Genomic DNA, 26,667 nt, shown 5'->3' with positions numbered 1-26,667 from the left:
CTGTGACTTGTCAAAGGTCTCTCTTTACCCCCCCGCTCACTCACTCTGGAACCAGAACAGGGTTTGAGTGAGACAAACCTAGGTTCTACCTGGACCGAGACCTTGCCTCTAGGCCCATTTCCACATCGGTAAGATGGGGTCCAGATGGCCACAACCTGGACAGGCTGGTGTGGGGTCCTGAAGGGCGGCCCTTGTATCTAAATGTGGAGACACCAGGGGCTAGGCCATGCCTCCCAGGCATGTAACCGTTTGTTTGTCTCCATCTCTTGGAGTAACTGTGAGAATTAAATGAACATCAGACCATGGCACAGAGCCTGGTACATACTTGGTCCCCACTCCATGACTCACTTTTTTCTCCCCTCAATTTTTCTGCCATATAGTAACGTTTATTGAATACGTACTCTGTGCAGATCCTGTGATAAGTAGCCACCTTTATTAACTCCTTGAAACCTTATAAAGCGGTTCTCAAAGTGGGGTCCCTGGCGCATCAGCGTCACCTGGGAACTTGCCGGAAGTGCAGGAGCTCAGCAGACTCGCCCCAGACGTGCTGAGTCGGAAACTGAGGGTGGGGTCTGGCATTCTGCTTTTTAAAGAGCCCTCCGGGAGAACGACTCGCTTCTGACAACCCTGGGAGACGGGTGCTATTCTTTTTTTTGCAGCACGGCATGCAGGACCTCAGTTCCCTGACCAGGGATCAAACCCACACCCCCTGCAGTGGAAGCGCAGAGTCCTGACCACTGGGCCGCCAGGGAAGTCCCCAACAGGTACTGTTCTTACGCTCACTGTACAGAAGAAGAAGCCGAAGCTCAGAGAGGTTGACCTGCTCCAGGTGACAGGCCCACTAAGTATCAGAGGTAGGACTGAACCAAGCCACCAGCCACCAGGCTGTCCTCACAGCCCCCGCACTGGAGCCTGATGGTGCAAAGCTTGTGAAAGATGCTCAGGAATTCCAGGTCGCGTCAGTGACCGTGGCCCCAGAAAAGGGATGGTAACGCCCCTCCTACCACCGCGGGATCTGAGTGCAACAGGAGGCCCCCACCCACTCCCAGGGCCCCGCAGACACAACCACAGCCATTTCCAACCCTTTATTGGGGCTCTGTCAGCCCCAAATAAATATAATACATTAAACCCAGAGCTGAGGGAATCGTGCACCCCGGGAGGTGCCCCCCATAACCCCAGCCGAGCACAATAAGTTAGTGGGGGGCCTGCCGAAGGCCGGGCCAGTGCCCTGGCGGGGCAGGCGATGGCAGCTGGACTCACACGCTGGTCTAAAGTGCATCTCGGTTCTGTGGTCCCCATGTCTGCGTGGCCCCTGGCCGGGCCACTGGGAGGGGTGGGCGGGAGGTTCCCGGCGCTCACACCGAGCCAGCAGTGGCCACCGAGCCTCTGTGTCCATCTGTCCATTTGGGGAGATGGCCGAGTGGCCAGATATCCTCAGGAGAAGCTGTCGTCGGACCGTGGCTGGGAGTCGAAGGGAGGGTCTGAGATGGTGATGCCTTGATGCAGCTTCTCCAGCGAGAACTTCATCTGGGGGAAGAGGTGGGCAGGGTGGGGGATGAGTGCTGGGAGGGGCGATGCATCCCCCAACACGCCGCAGCTGAGGAACTGGGGAAGGTCCAGAGAGGCCAAGGTCAGCCTGTGCCTCTGCACCCCAGCCATTCTGCACCCAGTTTTACTTCTCATAGGCAGCAGGTGGAAGGGGCCCAAGTGGCCTGGGTTCAAGTCCTGGCCCTGCTACTTACTGGGTAACCTTGGGCAAGTCCCTTAACCGTCCCAGGTCCCTCAGCTGAAACGTGGGTCAGTAACATACCTGCTTCGCAGGATTAATTCAGGGATCTGACGGGTGGACGCCTAGGACCTGGCACACAGGAGGTGCTGGGGACACGTTAGCTATTCTTACTCCCTGCCGTGCGACCTTGGGAATGCCTCTACCTCAACGTTCCTGTCTACTAGATGGGGGGTAACAAGAGCACCCCCCTCGGAGGCTGGCCATGAGAAACAAATCAGTTGGTCATTTTAGCTCTTAGAACAGCCCGGCTCAATTGGTGTCTGCTGTTAGTATTAATTTGTGCAGTCAATCCCATGCCCTTGGCAGTTTGAGAGAGGAAAATCATCAGAATTGAACTGAGGATGGGAAGGCCCTGACCTCCCTCTCTCTGAGCGACGGGACCGCAGCCTCAATGATCCCTCTCCCCTGTCCTGCACAGCCCTTTCCTGCGTGAGCATCTCCCTCTGAGCATGATTTCAGGGTGCAACGAGGCCCCTAAAGGTGAGCCTCAGCATTCCAGTCCACAGTGACCAGGAATGATTTTCACCATCACTGGCACCCAGCCAACGCCAGATGCTCCCCAGCGTCTGGCGTCTGTGCGGACGCCTCCCCCCACCACATTTACTGAGCACTTGCTTTGCGGGATCTCACTAACAACGGTGAATGCAGGTGAGGTGTTTGCATGAGCTGGGCCCTACTCAGATGCTAACTCCTTTAATCCTCACAGCAGCCTTTGAGGTAACATCCATTATCATCCCGTTTACAGAGGAGGAAGCCAAGGCCCCAGTGGTGAAGTCACCTGCACGAGGTCACAGGTCAGAATTTGAACCTGGCCGTCTGAACAGATGCTGCCAGCCAATTACAGTGGTTGTCTGGGGCAACCCCTTCTGGAGATGAAATCCCAATAACCTTCGGAGAACCTCTTTCCCACCCTCACGTGACCCCTTAGTCACCTCATAGGCGGGGAGGGGTTCAGTGACCAAGCCTTATCCCTGGCCACTATGACTGGTTCAGGGATGGGAATGTGACCTTTGGATGTTACCCTGGAACTGTAGGTACCATATTGGTCATCCTAGGATGCCCCAAACAAAGGTAACCCTGGGGGTGGGCAGAGTCAAGACCTGGTAAGAGAGACTGATTCTTACTACTATTGAGTGGCTGGATCGAGCCATGCCTGAAGTCAGACATCCCTGGACTTTTTTCCCAGGATGAGAACCAATAAGTTCTTTCTTCCATCCCACTGATTTTTCCAGCAACCCTGGGAGGTAGGGACTATGAATGGCTTTCTCATGTAACAGAGAAGGAAAGTGAGGCCCAGACGCACACGCCGCATCTTGGGATCTGAATGCAGGGTCCCGCAGCCCAGAGCCGCACCTCGTCCAGGAGCTCCACAGAAGCCCGCAGGATCTGCCTCCACTTGTGCACCTCGACGCTGTGGAACTGCTTCTGCAGGGCCAGGATCTCCGCCCACTCCGTGGCCGTCTGGGGGAACTTGCTGTGGGGGATACAGGGCCTGAGTGGGATCTGGGCCTCCCCCGACCTCCCCAAGCTCCCAGCTCCCTGGGGCTACCCACTCACCCCTTGGCCAGGGCCAGACTGTGCCAGGACTCGAAAGTGTGGGCTGTCCTCTCCAGGGACCAGAGGCGGTAAAAGAGGAGGACGTTGAGGGCAATGAGGACGATGAGGCTGGGGGGAGGGGTCAGAGGTCAGGAGTCAGGATACCAACGTTCCCACAAGTGGGGGGTCACCCACGTGACCACACCTTGAAGGGGTGCCATGATTAGCCCTCTTTTCAGAGGAGGAAACTAAGACTCAGACAGGGTGAGTGACACGCCTAGGGTCACACAGTCCATAAGCAGCAAAGTCGGGGTTCAAACCCAGGCCTGTCTGATGCCCGAGCCCTCAACTGCTACTCCAGGCCACCTCGCTGGGGGAGCTGGGGGCACGGAGTGAGGACAAGGGGCTGAAGCTGAGGGTGAGACACAGGTGAGGGGAGGTCAGGACGCAGGACCCTACCTCACACAGATCCTGAGGAGGCACAGAGGGGGAGACAAAGAGATGAGAGCCGCCCAGCCGGTCCCGGCCACCCCCGACCCCGGCAGCCCTGAGCTGAGCGCACCGCACAGCACCTCACTGGACCGCTGTTATTGGCAAACTGAGGCCCAGAGAGGCTGAACGTGTGGCCGATCTCTCACTGCCCAGGGTCTGCGGGGAGCATGGATCTCATCTCCATTTCCTCAGAGCACCGTGCCCCTAGCCCCGGCCTCTGTGCATGTCGGTCTCCCCGCCTAATCCCCGTGGGGTCTCAGCTCAGAGTCCTCTGCTTTCCTGGGAAGCCTTCCCTGACGGCCTACCTGTCCAGCCTGGAGGAAGCCTTCACTGGCCTCCGAAGGCTTCCCTGTCCCCTCCGCCCACGTTTCCTCCATCACCACCCCATCCCTCTGGTCTGGTGCCAGGTCTGTCTCCCCCCAGGGCTGCTGGTCGCTACTGTGTCCCTCGCATCACACAGCTCAGGGCTGGGCACAGAAAACCTGAATGAAGTGTGACATTGCTCCTTTTGCGCACCTCTCCTGGTTCACCCAATTCCGGCTCCCTCGGGGGCCTGCTCCTCCAGCCCTGGGGGCGCGGTCAGGCCCCTCTGACCCCCGCCAGAGCCCCGAGGCTTCCCTCTCCCTGCAGGGATGACCTCGCCATGAAGACTGAGCAGTACACCACGTGAGGAGCCCTGCTGGGCGCATCTCAAGCGTCACCTCCTTTAATCCTTGCTATGGGGTGGGGAGCCCGTGCTCTCACGTAAGCAGAGACCCAGAGAGGCCAAGCACTTGCCCAAGCTCACACAGCCAGGGTGCAGATCCAGGCCTGTCTGACCCCCAAGCCTGGCCCCCTTACTCACACAATGCTGATGAGAAACAGGGCGCTGGGGATGCCTGCCCCGGGGCCCTGGTCCACGGACGGTTCTGCGAAGCGGGAGCTGAGGGAGCCTGCGGGGGAGCAACTCGGAGTCAGACAGACTCATCCCCACCCAGACGGACGGGCTCACCCCACCCAGACCCCCAGCTCCTCCCCCGCCCCCCCCGACCCCAGGCCTGACGGAACTCACCTGAGGGGTGCATGCCAACCCGGGCGCAGGAGTCAGGGTCCGGGTGCTGCGGCCCGTCACCGTGGCCCCTCCAGCTCAGGGGCCGCTTCCGCCTGCGCAGGCCGGACAGCAGCCCGCGTGCATCCTTCCCGCCTTCCTCCAGAGACAGCTTCTCGGCCTTGGCGAGCTCTCGCTCTGCAGACACGAGAGAGGACCCTGCACGTCTGCACCCGGCCCGGCCCCGACCCCGTCTGTGGCCCTGGCCGGACCCCGGCCCCCTACCCAGGTGGTGGAAGTACTCTTCGATGCCGCTCCACGAGTTCTTCTCGATGAGCGACTTCACAAGGCTCCAGGGCTGCTTCCGATAGCGGATCTCGGAGGACACGCTGGGGTCGGGAAAGGGGCGAGGGGGTCAGGCTCTGACTCCAGCCTTGCTGTCCCATTCCCGGGGGCAGCCTTCCCTCCCCTGATTCAGAGAGGACCCCTTGTCACCCACAGACAAAACAGACACCCCCCGAGGGTTCCCTGTGATCCCCACTCACCACCCCACTCAGCCCGCAGCCCCTTCTCTGTCCACACCCACTACCTGGGCAGGTCTCCCGCCTTCGGCGCTGCCCCAGCACTGCCCACCCAGACTGCCATCCTAGCCTGCACCTCACCCTCGAACCCCTTTCATCTTGCTGCTGCGTCCAACTCCACACGGGCTTCTGAGAGACATCCCAGCAAGTCCCAAGCTGAGCTCCAATCTTCCCCCAAACCTGCCCCTCCCCACCTTCCCCTCCCAGTCAATGGCGGCTCCATCCTTCTGGTGGCTCAGGCCAAACACCTCGGGGTGTTCCTGACTTCTGCTCGCCTGCCACGGGGGCAACCAACATTCTGCAGCTGACTCGGGGTGGGGAGACTGGGGCAGGGGCCCTGGGACCATCAGGGGTCAGGTGGAGGGGCCGGGCCACTGCTCACCGGAGGCGGGCCTTGTTCCGGGCAAGGCCCAGGATGCAGTAGCGGTGGGCAGTGTAGAAGTAGTCTTGGTAAGGGATGCCCTGCGTCAGCACCTCTGAGTCCACCACACACCCGCCTGCCTGCGGGCCGTGCCGGAAGAGCGTCTGCGGGGCCAGGGGAGGAACAGGGCATCAGCGCCATGCCCCCCACCCTGGCCCCCGGCCACCCCACCCGCTGGCCACCCTGCCTGGCACACCTGTGTCTCCACCACAGAGGCGCTCTTGGGCCCCAGCGGGTTGCTGATGGGAATGGTGTAGGTCAGCACTCGGCGCTGGCGGCACTCGCTGTCCCCGCTCCAGGGGCTCAAGGTCACGTCTGGAGGATGGAGGGGCAGAATGAAGACACCACTCTCCAGTCCTTTGCCCACAGGCTGTAGGAGACTCAGCCTTTCTGGAAGGTTCCAGTTCTCTGGGGACCTGCCCCCAAACCTGCGCCTCCTCCCTGCCCCCACCCCGGTGTCTGCCCCATCTTCCCTCTGGACGCCCAAAACTTCAGACGTTGATGATCCTCAGAGCTGGGACCTCTCTCGTGCCTACACTTCTCAGCCCTCCTGGGCTACCTCCTCTACTCCTGCAGCCCCAGTCTCCTCTCCTTACCAGTCCTGGCTTCTCCCCTGAGCCTCAGACCTAGGGTCCTGCCACCTCTTGAACACCTTCCCCTGGAAGTCCCCAGGGCCCCTCACACCCACTGGCCTCCGCATCTCCTCAAACACATCCCTCCTCGCCCCACTGTCCTCCAGGCTTCCTGCAGAGCCCTGAGCCTCGTCCTGGACACTCCCTCCCCGTCTATTCACTGACCGCCTGAGCACTGTCCTAGTTCAGCCCATCCTTGCCCGTCCAGGGCCCCTCTTCAGCCTCCCCCTGAGCTCCTGGCCTCCATCTCTACCCCTGGTCCAGCGGTAGCTTCTTAAAGCCAAGCCTGACCCTGTCCCTTATCTGTCTACAACACTCCATGGCTCCCCAGTACTGCCAGACAGAGTCTGAGCTCCTCAGTCTGATGTGCCAGTCTCTCCAGGATATAAGCATAGTTTTGGGGGACTCGAGTGCCCCCAACACAAGGCATAGTCTTACTCATTCTGCAGGGGATTCTACGTGGTTCATTTTCATCAATACAGAAAAAAGAAACAGAGAAAACTACCATCTGAGTAGGCCCTCCCCAACTTGAATCTCTTTTGCAGCCTCCCGAGCTCCCTGCTAGTCCCCTGGTCAGCCCTTCTGCCTCTGCTGGTGCTGTGGCTTCCCCTCTCCACACCTGGCCACAGGGGCCCAGCCTCAGGGGGCTTCTCCCAGTGCCAGCCTCCAGCCTCAGGATCTTTGCAGGTACCCTGCTGGTCTCCTGGACTCCTCTCTCCCACCTCCTCCACTTTCCCTAAGGAAGTTCCTCCTTCAGGCCTTAGTTTCAACGCCACATCCTTCCAGCAGCCTTTCCTAACACCCCCCAGACCACAGCCACCTCTCTGACATACACACTTATCTGCCTGAGTATCTGTTTACTGCTGTTCTCACTAGATTCTGGAATTCATCTGTCCTGGTCTCTGCACGGGCCTGGCAGAGTGCTCATTAACTCGTATTTATTAAATGCTTACTGTCTGCTACTGTTCTAGGCACTTGTCTAGTATTAACTCATTTAGTTCTCCTGACACCCTGACAAGGCAGGTAACCAGTATCACACCCGCATCACACAGAAGAAACCGAGGCACAGAGAGGGTCCGCACCTGGCCCAAGGCCACTCAGCTGGTAAGAGGCGGAGCCCCTCTGGCCTCACAGACGCTGCTTTTAACTCCCCAGCCTGCCACACCTGATCTGCACAGCGGTGCCTGCCCGTCTCCTGGTCTGCCCCTCCTCACCCCCTCCCGTGTACCTTGGTCACCTCGGCCCCTGACCTGTGAACTTGCACTGCTGCAAGAAGCCCTGCAGGAAGGGCGAGTCTGAGAAGAGCATCTGCTGGAGCCGCTCGGCACCCACGTGGAAGACGGAGTTGATGAGGAGACGACCGGAGAGGTCGGGAAGGAGGGCCGCCAGGTCGGCTGGGCGACAGAGAAGAACAGGGGATGAGGCTGCCTGCGTTCCTCAGTTTCCCTCTGAGTGACCGCTCCTCCCCACTCCCAGGCCTTGTGGGGTGCCTGGGCAGCCCCGTCCTCCTGGACCAGAGCGGACACAGACACGGAGCTACTCAGCCCCCTCCACCACAGGATGGCTTGAGGGTGGGCGTGTGCCCCAAGCCCAGACAATCAGAGCTACCACCATGGGTTCAAGGCGGAGCACACACCTAGGCTCACGCACCTGCAGTCCCAGTGATGACGGGGGTGGGCCTGCCCGTTAGCCTGAGCTTTCGGCCCCAGTGATTGGTTCAGGGGTGGGTGGATGGGGGTGTGTGTGTGTCCCAAGCCAGGCCTTCAGCCACAGTGAGGGGCTCAGGGGTGGGCTTGCTCTCCAGTCAGAGCCAACCCTAGAGCTTTTGGTGCAGCCACTGGGAGAACCCTGCTTTCTCTCTGCTAGGCTTGTCTGGGGCAGGGCTGGGGCTCTTTCTGCCACAAGAGTAGAAGCTATCTGAGAATAAAGTTGGCACAGAGAAAATGGAAATGATGATGATGATGATGATATGATAACAGCCAACACTTACTAACTGGCCCAAACACTTTACCTGTATTAAGACATTTAATTCTCTCAATGACAACACTATGAAGTGGGTAGTGTTATTGCTAACCCCAGGTGAGGAAAATTTTTAGATGAGGAAAATGAGGCTCAGAGAGGTTGAATAATTTGCCCAAGTCACACAGCTAGGAAGCAGCGCGGCCAGGATGTGAGCCCCAGCCATCTGGCTTCAGAGCCTATACTCCTATCCACTCTGCTAAGCTGCCTGCAAGCAGAGCTAAATACAGACAGATTTCTAACACCATTTAAACGCCTTATCTTATCTGCCTACTCTGTGGACTTTCCAGTCCCACGAGCCAGCGAATCCCTCGGTGCAGCCCCTGTGAGTGAGGTTTGTACCCAAAGCAAACGAATCGGCCACCTGCCTCACCTTCCTCCCCCGTGGATGAGGAGGAGTTACTCGTGTCTGTCAGCAGCTCCTCACTGGGCAGCAGATCCAAGGGGCCCAGGGAGGCGGGCCCGTCAGGTGGGGCGGGCTCTGAGCTCGCGGGTTCGGCCACCGGGGTCACTGTCTGGCTGGAGGAGGCGTCTGGCTGGCTGGCTGTCTGCTCCTCCTTGTCTTCCTCTGCCTGCAGAGAAAAGCTTAATCCAGCCTTGTCCCAGCCTAAGGGCCCCTTGTGTACCCACATCCACCAGAAGGCTTCGAGACTCTAGGAGAACCAGTGCCGGGGAGGTCATGTGTAGCTCTTCGCTGAGCTACGGGGGGGCCCTGGGGCCACCCAGACGAGGACTCCTCTCAGCCTCTCAGCCAGGCCTGTCCTGGGTGCCTGGGCCATGAGCCTTCTTATGCCTGTCCTGTCCATGCCTTATCTGTTTGTATCCGACCTCATCCAGCCAGCCAGCCCTCTATCGGCTCTTCTGTCTCTCCCGCTTCCCATCTATCTACCTGCCCCATCTTTGCCTGTCTCTCTCTTTCCCTACCTGTGCCTAGTCTCCTTGCCCATCTTCCCAGCTCCATCCCATCCCTCTATCCATCCCCTCACTTACCCCTCCATCTACCTCTTCTCTGTCCAGTCCCCCCCTGTCCCCCCTCAATCTGTCAGCCTGTCCCTCTCTCTCCCCGGCACCACCCAGCACCCTCCTCGCTTCTCCACGCGCCCGCTCACCCCATGGTCTGCGTCACTGCTGGCCCGGGAAAGGCTGGGGGTGATGCGGCCACGGCGCGAACCTGCCGGGCTTGGCTCCTGGCTGTGGTCAGCTGCCCCTGAGGAGGTGATGTCGCTCAGGGCGATTACATCTCCCACTTCCTTGGGGCTCCTACAGAGAAAGAGAGGGAGTAAGACCACTGCATCTTTGAGACACCCACACACCCTCCTGGTCTCCCAGACTTTGTACCCCCACCTCAGTCCACCCAGGACTCCAGGAGCTCTGCACGCAGCCCCTGCTGCCTCCTCCCGACCCCCGGAACCAGCCTCCAGCTACCGACTCACCCTAGACCATTCAGCTGCAAGGGGCAGACGTAGTCTTCATCCTCGCTGGTGAGGCCCAGCTCTGAGCCGTAGCACTGATGCACCAGGTGCCAGAGCTCTCGGGGACTCAGCGTCTGGGCAGGCAGGACGTTAGGTTGGCCTCCACCCTATCAGGGCCAGAGCCCTTCCACCCGCGCCCACCAGCCCTCAGCCTCAGCAGTTCCCCTGGTGTCCACAAGGGGGAGCATGACCTCCCATCCCAGACCTCTCCCAATCGCACTCCGCACCCCATCGCATAGGAGCCAGTGTGCTCAGGAATTCTCCCTTAGGTCCTCACAATACTTCCACAGCTACAGGTTAAAGTTCCCAGTTTTACAGAGAATATGAGGCCCAGGGTGGAGAACTCGTGCTTGAGGTCAACTCGGGGGTTCAAACCCAGCCAGACTCCAGAGCCAATGCTCCCACCTGCCATGCTGTCCTGCCCCCAACTACTTTCCCAGGTGTCCTCAGAAGCTACCCATGGCTGGAGTGGCTGGATGATGCTGATGAGATCTAATAGTAATAACAGTAGCAGTACCAGCAGCTGACATCCGCTGAGTTGTTACCATGGGCCAGGCATTCTTCTAACCCTTTATGCATGCTAACTCAACAAGTCTTCAAAACCATTCTGTAAAGTAGGTGCTAATATTGTCATCATTTCAAGATACTGACGCTGAGCCACAGAGGTGGGTAATGTCCTCCAGTTAGGAAGTGGCTGTGTTGAGATGTGATCCCAGGGGGCTGGGCTAGCCCTGGAGCTAACCACTGCACTGCACTGCCTCCCACAAGCTGACATTTCCAAGCTCTATTCTAGGCCCAGCTCGGGTGCTGTGAAGGAGGGACGGTCCGCATCTGACCAATGGGGTTCAGTAACTCGCACTCGGTGACGGGGCTGAACTCCATCCCCAACAGTCTGGCTACCCTTGTCCTCCTTGGAGACTTTGACACTGCACTGTTCCTCCCTCGGGCTCCTGCTCCAGTGCTCTCGCCCCTGAGGATGGCCATAGCTGGAGCTGCCCCTGAAGACAGGAAGTGAGTTCAGCCCTGCTGGAGGAGTGGGTTGGGGCCTTCTGAGGTGCTACAAGCCAGCAGTAGCAGCCACTGTGTGATGCCTACCTGACATCTATCCACCATCCCTTCCTGCCAGCAGAACCCTGATTTGTTTGGGGTGAAAATCTTCCCCAGCCCCAGGGAATTATAACTCGCTTATATCAACTCATTTTTCCTTTGCCACATACCCAGCTTCCTGTGCAACCAAGGGTGATCATGTGACCAAGTCTTAGCCAAAGAAATACAAGGAAAAGTCTGCTAAAGGAGGCTTTCCCTTCCTGATCAAGGAAGGCCCACTTTCCATCCATCCCTTTCTTCTTTCATGTTTGGGACACTTAACTGAGGGCATGACATCTGGAGCTGTAGCAGCCACCTGCAACCATGAGGCAACAAGCATGTGGACAAAACATCAATATGCAGAAGGACGATGGTGTGGAATGATGGACAAGAGCTTGGGTCCTGGATGACATAGGGAGCCCTCAAATCTACCCTGGATTGCCTGCCTCCAGACCTCTTGTTACATGGGCATCAGTACGATTAAGTGGACTCCAGAGCCTGACTGTAATGGGTCAGAATCCCAGCTCTGCCACAGAAAAGCATATGTGCCCATGGGCAAGGCTTTCCCTCTGTGCTTCACTGGTGAAATAAAGATACTAACCACACTGCCTTGAAGGGTGGCTGTGATGATTAAATAAGTTAATTCATGGAGAGCTCAGAACAGTCCCTTGCACCCAGTAGCTCTGTTAAGTGTTAGCTATTATTATTATCATCTGAAGTAATTCAGCGTCTGTTTGTTTAAACCATTGTCTGGTTGGGTTTTCAGCTACTTGCAGCTGAATGCATGCCACATAAACTCATGCAACCACAGTGGGCATTCCAGGAGAGCCCACTCAGGGCTGGCCCATAACAGACTATCAGAATGTGAGAAGTAAATGTCTGAAATCCCTCACTCAAAATCTTTGGGGTAAGACTTGATTCAAAATTAAGAAATTTGGGGATTTAAGAAAGATAATACACTGCCTATACTATAATACAGCACTAAAAATATCTATATTATATGTAGGATCCAGTAAGTACAGTGTATACCAGAGGTTCTCAAAGCGTGGTCCAAGGATTTCTGGGCATCCCCCGGACGCTTTTAGGGAATCCATGAGGGCAAAATTATTTTCATAAGTATGGTAAGTGTTACTAGTAGCATATCACTTGCCTTTTTCACTTTTATTCTCTCATGAGTGTACAGTGGAGTTTTCCAGAGACTATGTGACCTTATCATTGTTCTGGTGGCTAATGTAATGTGTGTTTGTGTATCTTGTGTTTAAAAATTTCCCAGTTTCAGGACTTCCCTGGTGGTCCAGTGGTTAAGACTCTGTGCTTCCACTTCAGGGGGGCGCGGGTTCGATCCCTGGTTGGGGAACTAAGATGCCACATGCCACGCAGCGAGGCCAAGAAATTAAAGAAATAAAAAACACACTGAAAAACTTACTCTCTGTGGGAGGCCTTCCCACTGACCCACTGCACCACTACGTCTCCCAAACCTGCCCTTCTTCTGTTCCTTTCTCAAACTCTAAACACTTTAAAAAAATTTTTCCCAGTTTCAATTTCTAATACAGTATAAATTGATAGATATACTCTACTTAAACAGAAGCCCTTTGGAGTCTATAATTATTTTAAAGAGTGCAAAGGATTCCTGAAACTACAGAGTTTGAGAATCACTGGTATATTCTGTACTGCATACTATAATATTATACTGAGTCACAACTATATTTAAGATTTACCCCAGTCATTCACATTATTATTTTTTGGTCCTCAAACATATGAAAAGTCCCATTAGTTGAGATAAATACAGACCTGTGTTATACAAGAAGCACACGTGGTGTTTTAAGTTTAATTAAAACTGAAATTAAATTGAAAATGCAGATCCTCAGTCACACTAGCCACGTTTCAAGAGTTCAACAGGCAAATGTGGCCAGTGGCTACCATACCGACAGCACAGCACAAAACTCTGTTAGACAGTGCTGATAGGGACTGTAAACCATGTCAGCTCAAGTCAGGTTTTGCTTTACCAAAAACCTCCCCATCTTGTCAGGTTTTGCTTTACCAAAAACCTCCCCATCTTGTCAGGTTTTGCTTTACCAAAAACCTCCCCGTCTTCGGAGCATTTTTGATTTGCAGGTGTTGACTAAGGGGTTGTGAGTACGCATTTCTCGTGGGCAGGGTGTGGCAGCGGAGCCCGTGGCGGCCCCCTGTGGGGGCCTATGGAAGAGCTGCAGGCACATTGGGTCTGGTGCCCATGGAGAAGAGCTGGAGGGGTCCTCCAGTTCCCCGAGTCCTGGCATCTCTGGCTCCATGGTCCCCCCACTCCAGCCCTCCCCCAGCCCCCCTGCCCAGGATTCGCCCAGGCCCACCTTTTCAAGCAGTGCGTTCTGCCAGAGGCGGAAGATGAGGAGGAAGCAGCGATCTCGGGCCCCAAAGGAAGTGAAGAAATGCTGCAGGAGAGAGAGGTGTGTGAGCCCTGGGGGAGAGACAAGGCTGGAGGGAGGAGGAAGCTCCACCCGCTGCACCCTGTTCCCGGCTCTCCACGCTGATGTATGTAATCATTCATCCCTTCCCTCATTCCACAGAATATCTGTCCTGTGCCCAGCCCAGCACTGGATGACCCTGGAGTCACCACGATGTGGAGATGGCCCCCGGCCCCAGGGCTCACAGTCCAGAGCTCACAGCCCAAACTGGCTGGGCTGCTTGGGGGAAGCCCAAGGCACATTCCCAGTCTCCTATGCCCACAGTGGGTGGCCAACGGATCCCCTTTTGGCCAAGAAAACACAAAGGGAAGTCTGCTTGAAGTCTTCCCGCCCCATTTCCTTCTCCAGTCCCGTCTGGGCCACTGGTGTGAGGCAGCCCTCTTGGATGGACCCTGAGGCAACAATCATGATACATGGAGCATCAGGGAAGGCTTCCCGGTGGAGGAGGCCTCTGAGCTGATAGAATTTTTCTGTTAATACTATCCCTGAACAGCTGTGTCAGGGGACAGACTGCAGGGCCTGAGACAGGAGCAGGTGCAGGAGTCCGGGTCAGAGACTACAGGAGCCCATGCTGGGGCCGGGAGAATAAAGAGAAAGGGAAGATGAGAGAAGCTGGGTGCTGAGTCAACAGGGCTCTGGGTGGTGGGGAGGAGAGAGGAGCCGGTGAAGATCGGGGACCCCGGGGCCCCTGTCTGCTGGTCCTCTCGCTAACCTTCTCATTCTCCGTGCAGATCTGGATGGCGTTGGGGATCAACTTGGCCGTCTTTTCCTTCTTCAGACACGTCACTTCCTTCAACTGGATGGAAATCTGAGGACAAAAGACAAGTCAGAAGGGGCCAGGGCCCTGCCCGCCCTGGGGCCCCTCCTCGTCCCAGGCCGGTCGGCTCACTGTCGTCTCCCAGCGGAAGATGTTGCTGTAGAAGCAGATCCAGTTCTCGGAGAGATAGAGGCGGCCCTGGAGGAGGATCTCGCGCTGCAAGGCACAGGAGTAATCTGAGGCGGCCGAGGGGAGAGACGGGCAGACACCCGAGTCACACGGCTGTCCTGGCCGCTGGGCCGGCACATGCGGGAGGGTCAGGAGGGCAGAGCCGGGAGCCCCGGGTCTGGCTGGCAGGGACTCACCCACAATGAGGCGTTCGGCTTCAGGGAGCTTGCTGAACAGTTTACGGAAGTCCTCATTCCGCTGCTTGTACGTGGGGCTCAGCATCTGGGGGAAGTTTGGGAGGTGAGAACCGGGACAGGGGGCCACACCCCTAATTCTGTCCCCCAAAGCTCCCAGCACCCCTCAGTCTCCTCAGCCTGGGAGGAGCCTCTCTGAGGCTTCAGTGTCTAGCTCACCTCTGGCTCCTACTGCCTGTTAACACAAGAGTAACCATAACGAGAGCCATTTACTGATTGCTACCTAAGCCAGGTCCTGCACCACGTACCCACCAGTATCACTGACTCTCAGTGAATGTTCCCTTCAGTCTAGTAAGGTCAGAACTGTTTCTCAAGGAGAGAGAAACCCAGAGAGGTTAAGCAACTCACTCAAGGTCACAGAGCATGTAAGTAGCAGCATAGGATGTGAGCCCCAGGTCTGCTGACCCCAGCACCCACTCTGTGACTACTGCAGCCAGGGGCCCCTGGTTCAGCACCTGCCCCCCTCCCTCTCATCCTTCCAGCAAGGCCCCCTGCCCCGATACTTACACTGTACCAGCTCTGCATCTTCTGGAAGAGAAAGGAACGGAGTCAGAATGAACCTCGGGATGCCCCTGCCCTCCCCCCCTCCCCCCATCGCTCCCCCCACCCCACCTGGGCTTGCAGCAACTGACCTTGCTGTTGCGGATGAAGTTCCGGCTGCCCAGGCTCTGGGTGCCGGGTGCCCCAGGCACCCCACCCTTCTCTGAGGAGCTATCTGATCCCTTCTCCACCATGGTACCCGGTTCCGGCTCAGGTGGGGGTCGGCTTGGCGGCAAGAGCTGAAGCCGCTTACGGAGAGATGGGGAGCTGCTTGGCGTGCTCCGGCCAGAGTGCGGGGTGGTGCTGGGGGAACAGGAAGAGGGGCATTGTGGGGAAAAACAGGCTGGGGTGGCGGGACAGGCCGGCGTGGGGGGGACAGGCCAGCGTGGGGGGAGCCCACCCATCAGCCCATTGATCCCCACCTACCCACCCTGCTCCACTTCCTAGCCATGTGACCCAGAGCAGGCCCCCTAGCTCCCCAGGCCTCGGTCAGTTCATCTGTAATCCAAGGGTGAGAAATGCATGTCCTCTTCTAGTTGTCTGGAGGGTTAAACAAATCAGTACATGTAAAGGGCTTCTGACAGAGCCTGGCACATAGTGAGCTCTCAGTAATGCCTGCCGGTCTTAAAATTAACTTATTAATTAATTCATACAATAAATATTTATTGAACAACCACTTTCCACTCAGTGGCTTGAGCTAAAAACCTAAGTGTCTTCTTCTTTCCTACTCACCCCTCATTTTTACTCTATTAGCAAGTCCCACAAGGTCCAGCTCTAAAATCTATCTCCATTATTTCTATTTGGCCCACCTCCCCCTGCTGCAGCGGCCTGGCCCAGCCTCCATGCTCCCCGCTCCTGGACATCGCAGTAGCCTCCTCGCTGCTCAGGTCAGGGACCTCCTGGCTTAGTCCTCTCCCCCTGCATTTGACTCCAGGTGAAGGCAAGGTCCTTACCGCCTCTGCTCAGGGGCCAGTTCTCCAAGATACCTTCCCTCGCCCCTCCATGTAAACCACATCCCCTCTCCCGAGCCCCCTCCCTCTTCTCTCTCCCCAAAGCGTTTCAAATCCTCCCACACCAGGAGGTGCACTTCACAGGGGAAGGGGGTTTTGTTCCCATTGCCTAGAATGAGGCCTGGCGCACAGCAGGTGCTCCGCAAGCTTTTGCCCCTGTAGACTGAATGAGTGATTGACCCCGCCCCGCGCCCCCCACCCTCCAAACTTGGATTCCACCAAGTGTACCACTGGCCCAACCCTCCGCAGGCTGAGGCTGCTGCAGATCTCAGCTGGACCACTTCCCTGTGACCTTGGGCAAGTGCCTGAACCTTTCTGTGCCTCAGTTTCTTCTTGAGTATAATGGGGATAACAGCGGTTGTCTGGAGGACATACATACATAGAGCCCACCACCTGGAAGGTGCTCGGGCTGAGTAGGGACTGTCAGGCTGAGATGGAACACGCGGCCCTGCCGCCACCCCAGAGCACTTGCTGCCGAGGTGCCACGCTGAGCCCTGCACAAACACCTCAGCCTGGTATTTGGAGCCCAAACGGATGCCAGCCCCAGTCAGTCACCCCTAAGTGCACACGGAGCACCCGCCCTGCACCGGGCACTGGGGACACAGAAATGGGCAAGACAGACCCAACAGCTGCCCGTAGGGACCTGACATTCTGATGGGGGAACAGAGACGATCAGTAAGAGATCATGTAAATAAGGATGATGATCTCAGACACTGGTCAGTGCTGTGAGGCAGCGCTGCGCACAGGGGCAGCGCCAGCAGTGCCTGGAAGCTGTCAGAAATGCAGTCTGGAACCTACCGCAGACCTCCAGAATCAGGAAGTGTGGGTGGGGCCCAGGAGACTCTAATGCATGTTCAAGTTTGAGGACCACGGAGATAAGGAGGGCTAAGTGGGTTGGTGTGCAGGGACCACTTGAGCTGAGCCCAAAGGACAAGGAGCAGATCTGGCAAAGGGCCGGGGAAGACTGTTTTAGGGGCAGGAACAGTGAGTTCCGGCACAGGACTGAGTTTGGCAGGTCTGAGGAGGAGCGAGGTGGCCAGCGGGGCTGGGGAAGGAGGAGAGGAGGCCACAGGCCCACCTGCAGGCCCTCTGGGCCCTGAGCAGGTGTTCGGGCTTCACCCTGACGGCCCTGGTGAGCTCGGGAAGGGTTTAAAGGAGGGGTGACCACATTCCTCCCCTGCCTCATCTTCCTGCCTCTCTAGCCCGAAATGCAGACCCCTCCTCCACCTATCCTACTCTCCTGCAGCCTCAGGTCTAGGGAAGGTGCCTGCAGACAAGTCCGACACACACAGACAGGGCCCAGCCTGCGCCCCCAGATCTCGCTCCTTGGCAGGACAAAGAGGAAGTGCTCAAGCCTGACAGCCCGGAGGCTGCCCAACCAGGCAGGCTGCAGCAGAGGGAAGGGAGGAGCCCGACACGGTGACATGGCTCAGGGACTTGGAAGAGAATGGGGTTTTGTCACTGCAGACACCTCACCTCCGGTTTCCCGGACCTAAAGAGGCCAACAGCTCCCTCCGGTCAGAGAGGGGCAGAGGCCTACACAGGTGTGCACAAAAGGGAACCTCGACGTGGCTCACACACAGCCACTGTCACAGGCAAACTGCAGTTCCCCACAGTTGTAAGAAGTCTCCCCTACCCCTCACCCCCCATACACCCTGCAGTAGTATCACAGGTATATTACAGTCCCACACAAAGCCACAGAGTCTCAGCACAGTCACACACAAGGACGCCACAGCCACACACAAAGTCCCAGAAGTTACACACACATGCACGTGCATGCATGCACAACACACACGCAGCTGCAGAGGGTCACAGAAACAGAAAACCATGCAAAGTCCCAGGTACATTCACACATACGGGCACGAGAAAGTTTCAGAGGAGACTTGAAAGCAAGTAACATTCCCACAGTTACAGAGAGAGCCACACAGTGAAAGAACAGTCACAGGGGACCCCAGCTAACACGTGCACAAGCCAGGTAAATGAAGCCTAGGGTCAGCTCAGCTCTCATGGCATTCCCCATCTGGAGGGGAAGCCAGAGCAAAGACCTGCTCTTACGTGGCAAGGGATGGACATGTCAGCTGCTGTCGCTGACCGACAAGAGAGCCCTGACACTCACACAGCCATGAAGGACTTGGGAAAAATGCAGCCCCGGGAGGTCGTGGACACATCTCGACAACACAGTGGCCAGGTACTGAAATCATGCGTGGGACATGCTTTATAAACTGTAACAGCGGAACAGCATCAGTTACGATTATTGCTCCGGAGAGTCAAGGGTACAGCCAAGGTCTCAGGAGGGAGGGTCCCAGGCTCACTGTGAGCCACAAGGGGTCTCTCTCTCACTCACACAAAGCCCCAGAGGGTCCCAGCTGCTCACATGGAAGCCCAGGCACGTACAACAATGTCATGAAGCGACACACACAGGAACTTTCACACAAAGATGGAACCAGAAATAGATAAAAAGGTACAACCCCAGAGCGTTTCAGTCATACTCAACGACCCCAGACACACAATAATGTCGCACATGGGCACACACAGGTGACTTACATTTGCACACAGAGCTAACAGGTTCAGAGGCAAATTATAAGCACACAGAGGCAAAGGGTCATAGCAGCAAAGAGCCCCTGACACATGCACACACACACACTACAAAGTCACAACTGAACACACAGGCAGCTTACAGTGACACTTGGAACCACAGATGGTATCCCAGATAAATTCACACACACGCACACAGCCAAGGAGGATCACAGCTGCCTGCACACTAGGAGACTTAGACACATGTACACACACTCCAAAGTCACAATCAGACATGCACAGGTCTGACGGGATGAGATACATTACACACACACAACCACGGAAGGTCACAGCCACACACACAAAGCCCCAGACCCACACTACAGTCACAATCAGACACACGCAGGGAGCTTACAGAAACACATGGAGCCACAGATGGAATTCGAGGTAAATCACACACACACGGAGCCAAAGAGGATCACAGCTGCCTGCACACTAGGAACACAAACACGCATACACACTTCCAAGACACCTATGCAAAATCTAAAATACTCTGGGCCCAGACAGAGAGTAGGTCAACTCCGTGCCCACGACCCCAGAGGATCTCACGCACGCGGTCGGCCGGCCAGCCACGCAACAGCCCCCATCCGAGCAGCGCCGGGCCCAGCAACAGATCACAACGGCGGGAGGGGGCCCAGACCGGGAGAGGCTGCTCCTGGGCTTGCCCCGGGCTCCGGGACCTGGGGGCCCGGCCGGAGGGGGCTCGTCTGCGTCCTGCCTCGACCGCAGGCCCGAAGACCTGGGTCAGCCTCGCGCACACCCCTCGCCTCCCAGGCAGAGGCGAAGGAGGCCCGGGCGCTCCCGGAAGGCCGGGTCCCCCAGCCAAAGCCCCGCCAAGCCAACGAACCGGCCCCGGGGGCCTCCCCGCCGTCAGGGCCCATCCCCGAGCGCACCCATGGGCCCCCAACGCCTCCCTCCCCTCCCCCTGGCCGGCCCCCGGTGCACAAGCTCCCGGACCTCGGCCGCTGCCGCGCCACCCCTAGCCGAGCCCGCGGAGCCCCCTCCCCCCCGACCTCCTCCCGAACCTCCCCCGCCCCCGCCGCGGTCCTCACTCGAACATGGATGCGGAGCGGTGGGCGCGCCCAGCCGCAGGGCAGGGCCGGGCCCGGCTGAGCGTCCCCGCTGGGCAGCCGCCTCGCCTTCTTCGGCCGCCGCCCGCACCCGACCCCGCCGCCCGCAGCCCGCCGCCCGCACAAAAGGCCGGGGCCGCGGGAGGCAGCCGCAGCGTCAGCTCCCCCTTCCTGCCCCCGCCCCGTCGCGTCACAGCACCGCCCCCCGCCCGCGGGAGGGAGGGGGGAGGGGAGGGACCGGCCGAGGCGGGGAGTGGCGGCGGGGCCTAGATGGAGAGAGTCAGATACCTGGAGGGAGAAAGGGGCCGCAGGGAGGCGGGAGAGCAGGAGGTGAGAGCGAGAGGGAGACCCACGGGGGGCTGGCCAAGGCGAGGGAGGGACGGCGGGGACAGAGCGAGGCCACTGGGAGAGAGACTCGAGAGGGAGAATTAGAGAGGGAGGGACGGGGCGCTGGGGCAGGAAGAGCGAGACAGAGATGGAGAGGGGCGGCTGGGACGCCAGAGCACGGAGAGAGGAAGAGAGAGCAAGAGAAACAGACAGAGGCTCTAAGGAGAGAGACAGAGAAGTGGACCGGGGAGGGGGAAAGACAGGAGAAAAACACAGACTTGATTAAAACACGACACCGCCATGGCAGCTAGAGGCTTGGGCACAGGCCCGACCCGCTCCCCTGGTAGCGGGAAAGGGGTCCTCGGCTCCAGTGAGGCCCCAGGCTGGGGGCTCTCGGCACCCCCCCCCACCCGGGGCGGAACCTGATAGGTGGGGTGGAGCTGGGGGTGGGATGGAGATTCGGGGAAACGGAGGGGTTGCGGCTGTGGGTACGCAGCTGGCGGGAAGCGGGTGGGGCCCTAGGCCGCCTCCCTCTCCGCGTCTCTGAACCCCCGCTGTCGGCCCCCGGAGGGCCCAGCGCCTTGGTTTCTGGGGACCCCTCTTGGTCCCAGCCCGCGTCAGCCAGCCCGAGTTAGAATCCAGCCTCCCTGGCGCTTATCTGACTTCAAGCAAGCCACCTAGTCCTGGGGATCCCACTAACTCTGTGGTCAGGACTTTCCCACAGGACAGTGGGGGGGTGGGGATGGAGGGACTGCCCTTTTACATAAGGGGAAGCCGGGCCTCAAAGATGGGAAGTGCCTCGCCGAGGTCACTGTTGTTGGACGCAACCCTCCCGTGACGCCATAACCTGCGCCTGTCTCTGCAGCGGCTGCCTGCGTTATCAGCTGCCTGAGTCTGCCGGTGTCCTGGACCCCTTGTCCGAGAACACAGACATGGGAGTCCCACCTCGCAGCTCCTGGCCACGGGCGCCCCAGCACAGAGACTTGTTCCCCGCTCCTCTAGGACAGGCTGTTCCTGGCTGTTGAAAAAAACTCCATTCCCATGGCTCTCCCACCCTACACCCCCTCCCTCCAAAAAAACCCACTGTCTTCTCCATTTTGGTGGATGGTAGGCCCCTAACTTCAGCTTTTCTTGACCCTCTCTTTCCCTCACACGCACATCCAGTCTCTCAGCAGACCCTGTGGGCTCCACCCACAAAGTCTATCCAGAATCTAAACTCGGCTCCTCCACTGACCCCACCCAGGCCCAGCCTCCATCCTCCCTCCTGGACCATCACACAGCCTCCTCCCTGGTCTCCCTGCTCCCATCCCGCCCCTATAGTCTGCTCCCCACACACAGCCAGAGGGAGCCTGTGAACTGGTGTCAGGTCAGGGCCCTCGGGGCTTGGAGCCCTCCTGGAGCCCCACCTCTCAGTCCTGCTGAAAGCAAAGTCCTCCCCTTGTTGCCTAAGACTCCAGTCTTACTTCTCCTCTGGCTCCCCCTTGCTCACAGCCTCTAGCTACCCAGCCTCCCCGCTGTTCCTCTAACTCCCCAGACACATTCCTAACCCCAGGCCTTTGCACTTGCTTTGCCTCTGCAGGGAAGCTCTTCCCCCCTTCTTCCCCTGACTGCCTCTCAAGGTCAGATCTCAGGGTCAGATCTCAGCCAGGCCTTCCCTCCACCACCTCCCTTTGTCTCACTGTTCTCTTTCTTTGTATTTCTCTTTGCCTGTTTCTTCTTTTGAAATACTTTAAAATTTTTAATTAGGGAATATTTATTTCAAACAGGAAAAATGCAAGAGTCATCCTGGTCCCTACCAAGCATATATGACATCAATAGATGTGGACATTTTGCCATTTTTGCTTCAGATCCTTTTTCTTTAAGAAATAAATGATTACAGTTACAGTTACCAACTCCCCATCCCTCGTTTTTCTGTTCCTGCCCCCCAAGGTACCCCCTGCCCTGAAGTTGGTGTGTGTTCTTTCTGTACATTTTTTTATCCTTTTTCTGCATCAAGATGCATCCACTAACAATATATCCTATTAGTCAATGTCTTCTAAAAAGATACCCAATTAGGCTCCTACTGTATCATTTTGCAACCGTCATTGTTTCTGAGACTTCTCCACGTTGATACACAGAGCCCTACTTCATAAACTTTAACTCTTATCGAATGTTCATTGTTGGAAGAAACCACAATGGACATTTCTATTCAAGGCCAATGTAGTTCTTTCCTCTTTCCTCCTATAGCCTTGAACCTCCCTGTTCCTGTCTCCTTGTGCCAGAGGTAGTGTTTCTATGCAGAAGTTTTGTTTAAACTTTTTTTTTTCCCCAAGAGTTTCAGCAGGAAATACCTTTTACATTGGTTTCCAAGTACACACTTAAAAATACGGTCAGCCCTCTGTATCTGCAAATTCCACATCTGTGGATTCAACCAATCAAGGTTCGAAAAAAAAATTTTTTTAATTCCAGGAGGGGTACACTTGAAACTAACACAACATTGTAAATTAACTACACTTCAATTTTTTTAAATTGGTACGTAATATATTAGTTTCAGGTGTACAAAATAATAATTTAATATTTGTATAAAAATTGGGGGGCTGGGGCGGGATAAATTAGGAGTTGGGATTAATACTATATATAAAATAGATAAACAGCAAAGACCTACTGTATACCGCAGGGAACAATATTCAATATCTTGTAATAACCTGTAATGGAAAAGAATCTGAAAAAGAATAGATATATGTGTGTATGTATAACTGAATCACATTGCTGTACACCTAAAACTAACACAACATTGTAAATCAACTATACTTCAATAAAAAAAAAAAATTCCAGGAAGCAAAACTTGAATTTGCCGCCTGGCAACTATTTACACAGTATTTGCAACCATTTACGTAGCATTTACACTGCATTAGGCTTTATAAGTAATCAAGAGGTAATTTAAAGTACACAGGAGAATGTGAGTAGGTAATAGGCAAATACTACACCATTTTATATAAGAGATTTTTTTGTTTGTTTGTTTTTTGCGGTACGCGGCCCTCTCACTGTTGTGGCCTCTCCCGTTGCGGAGCACAGGCTCCGGACGCGCAGGCTCAGCGGCCATGGCTCACGGGCCCAGCCGCTCCGCGGCATGTGGGATCTTCCCGGGCCGGGGCACGAACCCGTGTCCCCTGCATCGGCAGGCGGACTCTCAACCACTGCGCCACCAGGGAAGCCCTATATAAGAGATTTAAGCATCTGCAAAGTTTGGTATCTGCAGGGGTCTTGGAATACCCCCATGGATACCAGGGACAGCTGTATATGTAATGTCACAAAATTTGTAGGAAGCCACACTTGTTGTTCACTGCCTCATACAGTGTGTTATTTTCTTTTTCTTTTTTTTTTTTAACACTGTTATTTTCGATTCTCTCCTGATTCTATTTGGGGAAGAGTGTTGATTGCTGTGTAGCAGCCCTTAAATGGGTCATGACCCACAGTTTGAAAAACACCAGGCGGGTCAAAAGAGAATGTTCGCCTCTGGTCTTAGTAAGCAGTGCTCAGCTGAGCTCAGTTGGTTATCCCAACACATATTCCCAGCTGCAATTTTCATCTGCATCTATTTCACAGCTTCCAGTCAGGCCCCTGTGGGGCTAAGGCCACATTCTAACTGACCTCAGCTCCCCACCTGGAGTGCCAGCCACAGGGAACCCACCCTGTGGGTCCCGAGAGAGAGAACCCCTTTCCCATCCCATCACCCAGGTCTGACCTGTCCTGGGGCAAACTCTCCGGGACTGGGGTCCTCGGCAGCTGCAGGCGCTGGGGAGGTGGGGTGCAGGGGGGTGACTCCCCATCGCTGGCTGGCGTTATCTGAATGGAGGGCACCTCTGGGAGCCTCCAGGGCTTAGAGGCCAGGCCCTGGGCCCTGCCACCCTGTGGCTGCTGGCTCTGCCACTTGGCTGGGGGGACAGGTGAGTCCTGGGCACCGCCGTCCTGGGTCAGCAGGGGTGCGCAAGGCAGCAGGGGCAGGAACTCAGCCATGGGGAGAGTTCTGCCTGCCCGGTTGGGGGTCTTGGTCTCTGGGGGAGAAAAGAGGTGAAGAGGTGAAGGGGAGAGTTCCCATGCAAACCCTGCCCCTCCCCCTCCCCCTGCTGCCGCTCCCCCTCCCCCTGCTGCCCCTCCCCCTCCCCCTGCTGCTCCTCCGAGAGGAGGGGTGAGCTTGAGCTTCAGAGCACAGTGTGGGGGTCAGAGAGGTCTGGGTGGGATTCCCACCTCTGCCAACATCCTCCTTTTCGACCCTGAATCTCAGGTTCCTCTTTGGAAACTGGAGATCCAGATAGCGACATCCTAGGGTGACCGGGCAGTGTCAGGGAACTCTGACAAGTGTAGGGCCCAGCCCAGGGCCCGGACCACAATAAGTGGTCAGTGAACTCTTGTTCATGCCCCTAGACTGGGGTTTATTTTTTCTGAGAATTCACCAAGGCCAAGCCCTGGGTGAATATATACCCACCACCCCAGCACCCTTCCCCACACACAGGGCCAGGAAGGAGCCAGGCCTGAGTGGACCCTAGAGGCCCTTGGGCCTGAGTAACGGGCTGATGAAGCGGAAAAGAGAGGCAGAATCCAGGATTTCCCTTCCCTGTTTGCTCAGCAACTGCCCCTCCCAAGACACACAAAGGGAGGGAAGCAGGCCAGCTCCTGCCGTTGTCATTATGATCCTGGAGGCCTCGTGGGTCTGGCGAGATGAGATTAGTGTCTGTCTGTCCTCACAGCAGTACGTGGCAAGGGCTTCTTGGCACCCAGCTACTGCGGATAGAGGGAAGGAGGACCCGTGGGACCCAGAGAGGGTTTCCCCTGGTTTGGGAAGACCCTGACCTTCACAGGCCAGGCCTGGACCCCAGAGTCCCTCCCAGACACCCCAACGCCCCTACCTTATGGCTTCCTCCTCCTTCCGTCCTCACAGGGTTTGCTCCGACTTCCAGGGTGAGGGCAGGTGACCAGGCCCTTTTCTCCCCGCCAGGAGTCCTGGCCAGAGAGTCACGACGCTGTCAGGCGGAATAGCGTGTCCAGCTGGAGTCATGTTCCCCTCTGGCCAGCTGTTCCTGGGAGAAGGGCGGGGTGCCGGTGGGGGCATTCATATCTCAGAAGAGGCCCTTCCCTCTTGACTGCCTGTGGAGCAAGGGGCTGTCCTCACCCTAGGCCTCTATTGCTCCATGTCTCCTGTTGGCGGCAGCCAGCACGATGTCCCTCCTGTCCCCACTTCTCCCCCAGGACTGCTCCTCCAACCCCAGACATGACCCCCCCGGTGGCCAAATCTGAGACTCTCTCCAGTCCGCATCTTCCAGCCCTCCTCCTAGAGGCGGGAGCCTGGGAGTCCCCTCTTCTTTCTGGTGGGTTCTCTTGGCCTCAAGGGCATCCCGCTGACAGCTCCACCTCACTTTTGTACACAGCTCTGTCTCCTCCACCTGCTCTGTAAAAGCTGGCATTCCCCGTGGCTTAGCTCTTTTCCAATTTTATTATGTAATAATTGACACATGGTAAAGGACGTCTGCACCCTACTTGTGAGTTACCAAGTTTAACAGTAAAATGAACCCCATGATCCTCCACACCCAATCTGAGAGCCAGCACATACTGTGAGTCCCCCTGTGACTGCCTTATCCCACCCCTGCCTCCCTTCCAAAAGCCTCCATCACCCCTCATTTGTCAGTTATCATTCCTTCACGTCTTTTAATTGCTGTCTTGTTTTGTTTTGTTTTGTTTTTGCGGTACGCGGGCCTCTCACTGCTGTGGCCTCTCCCGCTGCGGAGCACAGGCTCCGGACGCGCAGACCCAGCGGCCATGGCCCACGGGCCCAGCCGCTTCGCGGCATGTGGGATCTTCCCAGACCGGGGCACGAACCCGTGTCCTCTGCATCGGCAGGCGGACTCCCAACCACTGCGCCACCAGGGAAGCCCGCTTCACGTCTTTTAATTGCTGTTTTGAAATCAGATTGGTATGCCTTCCTAACCATGATCATTTTTAGCTTTACTTGCTTTTGAGCTTTATAAAATGGAGTCATTCCATGTGTCATCTTCTGTGTCTAGCTTTTCTCACTCAGCATTATTTCTAAGATTCATCCCTAGGGGAGCAGGTAGTTACACTTCACCTATTTTTGCTGCTGCACAATATTCCTTTGTGAAATGAACACCACGATTTATTTATCCATTTTTCTTGCCCATAGACCCTGGGTTGTTTCCGGCTCTCTGCTCTGATGAACAGCGGAGCTGCCCTGAATGTTCCTGGATGTGCTTCCTGGGTGACTCCTGGGTTAGCCAGCGTCCGCCTGATTGACCGGCCGTCTGTGCCTCATCTGTGGGCTCTGTCTCTAAGCGCCCAGGCTGGATCTGTGGATCTGCCTGACTCTGAGTCTATAAGGTATCTCCTCAATTACTTTATCTTTAAGTAAGTCTTGATATCTGGTGAAGCAAGTCTTTCTGTGTTGTTCCTGTTCTACCA

At 56.6% G+C, this 26,667-nt stretch overlaps 1 protein-coding gene and 1 long non-coding RNA gene across 6 annotated transcripts; both read right to left on the bottom strand.

Annotated features, from left to right (window-relative positions):
* Nucleotides 1–1,070: 1,070 nt before the first annotated feature.
* Nucleotides 1,071–20,048, bottom strand: GRAMD1A (GRAM domain containing 1A). 5 transcript variants are annotated; one of them, XM_033844891.2, is made up of 20 exons: nt 19,873–20,046; nt 15,663–15,776; nt 15,329–15,539; nt 15,204–15,224; nt 14,640–14,724; nt 14,407–14,510; nt 14,230–14,325; nt 13,404–13,484; nt 9,931–10,043; nt 9,607–9,757; nt 8,871–9,069; nt 7,729–7,872; nt 6,043–6,161; nt 5,808–5,950; nt 5,130–5,233; nt 4,869–5,042; nt 4,662–4,749; nt 3,347–3,454; nt 3,143–3,263; nt 1,071–1,527 (listed from the first exon to the last, which is right to left on the bottom strand). In XM_033844891.2, exons 3-20 carry the CDS (start codon nt 15,428–15,430, stop codon nt 1,435–1,437), a joined length of 2,046 nt encoding a protein of 681 aa, XP_033700782.1. In that variant the 5' UTR covers nt 15,431–15,539; nt 15,663–15,776; nt 19,873–20,046; the 3' UTR covers nt 1,071–1,434. The 5 variants fall into 5 exon arrangements, with proteins under 5 accessions (XP_033700782.1, XP_033700783.1, XP_033700780.1 ...); XM_033844892.2 differs by having other exon boundaries at nt 15,667–15,776; XM_033844889.2 differs by lacking the exon at nt 15,663–15,776.
* Nucleotides 20,049–22,757: 2,709 nt separating this feature from the next.
* On the bottom strand, nt 22,758–25,497 carry LOC141277203 (uncharacterized). Its single transcript, XR_012328187.1, has 4 exons — nt 25,104–25,497; nt 24,847–24,978; nt 23,942–24,251; nt 22,758–22,918 (listed from the first exon to the last, which is right to left on the bottom strand). It is a non-coding gene; the product is annotated as an uncharacterized lncRNA (long non-coding RNA).
* Nucleotides 25,498–26,667: the final 1,170 nt, after the last annotated feature.

The sequence above is a fragment of the Tursiops truncatus genome, chromosome 19 (assembly GCF_011762595.2).
Source record: "Tursiops truncatus isolate mTurTru1 chromosome 19, mTurTru1.mat.Y, whole genome shotgun sequence".
Classification (NCBI taxonomy): domain Eukaryota; kingdom Metazoa; phylum Chordata; class Mammalia; order Artiodactyla; family Delphinidae; genus Tursiops; species Tursiops truncatus.
Note: the sequence above shows the minus strand (reverse complement) of the source record. Positions and strands in the feature narration are given on the sequence as shown.

Coding starts and splice junctions, on each gene's coding strand:
- GRAMD1A (XM_033844889.2), bottom strand. Junction 5,234..5,807: donor CGGAACAAGGCCCGCCTCCG/GTGAGCAGTGGC, acceptor TCCCGACCCCAG/CGTGTCCTCCGAGATCCGCT. Junction 5,043..5,129: donor AGAGTACTTCCACCACCTGG/GTAGGGGGCCGG, acceptor TCGTGTCTGCAG/AGCGAGAGCTCGCCAAGGCC.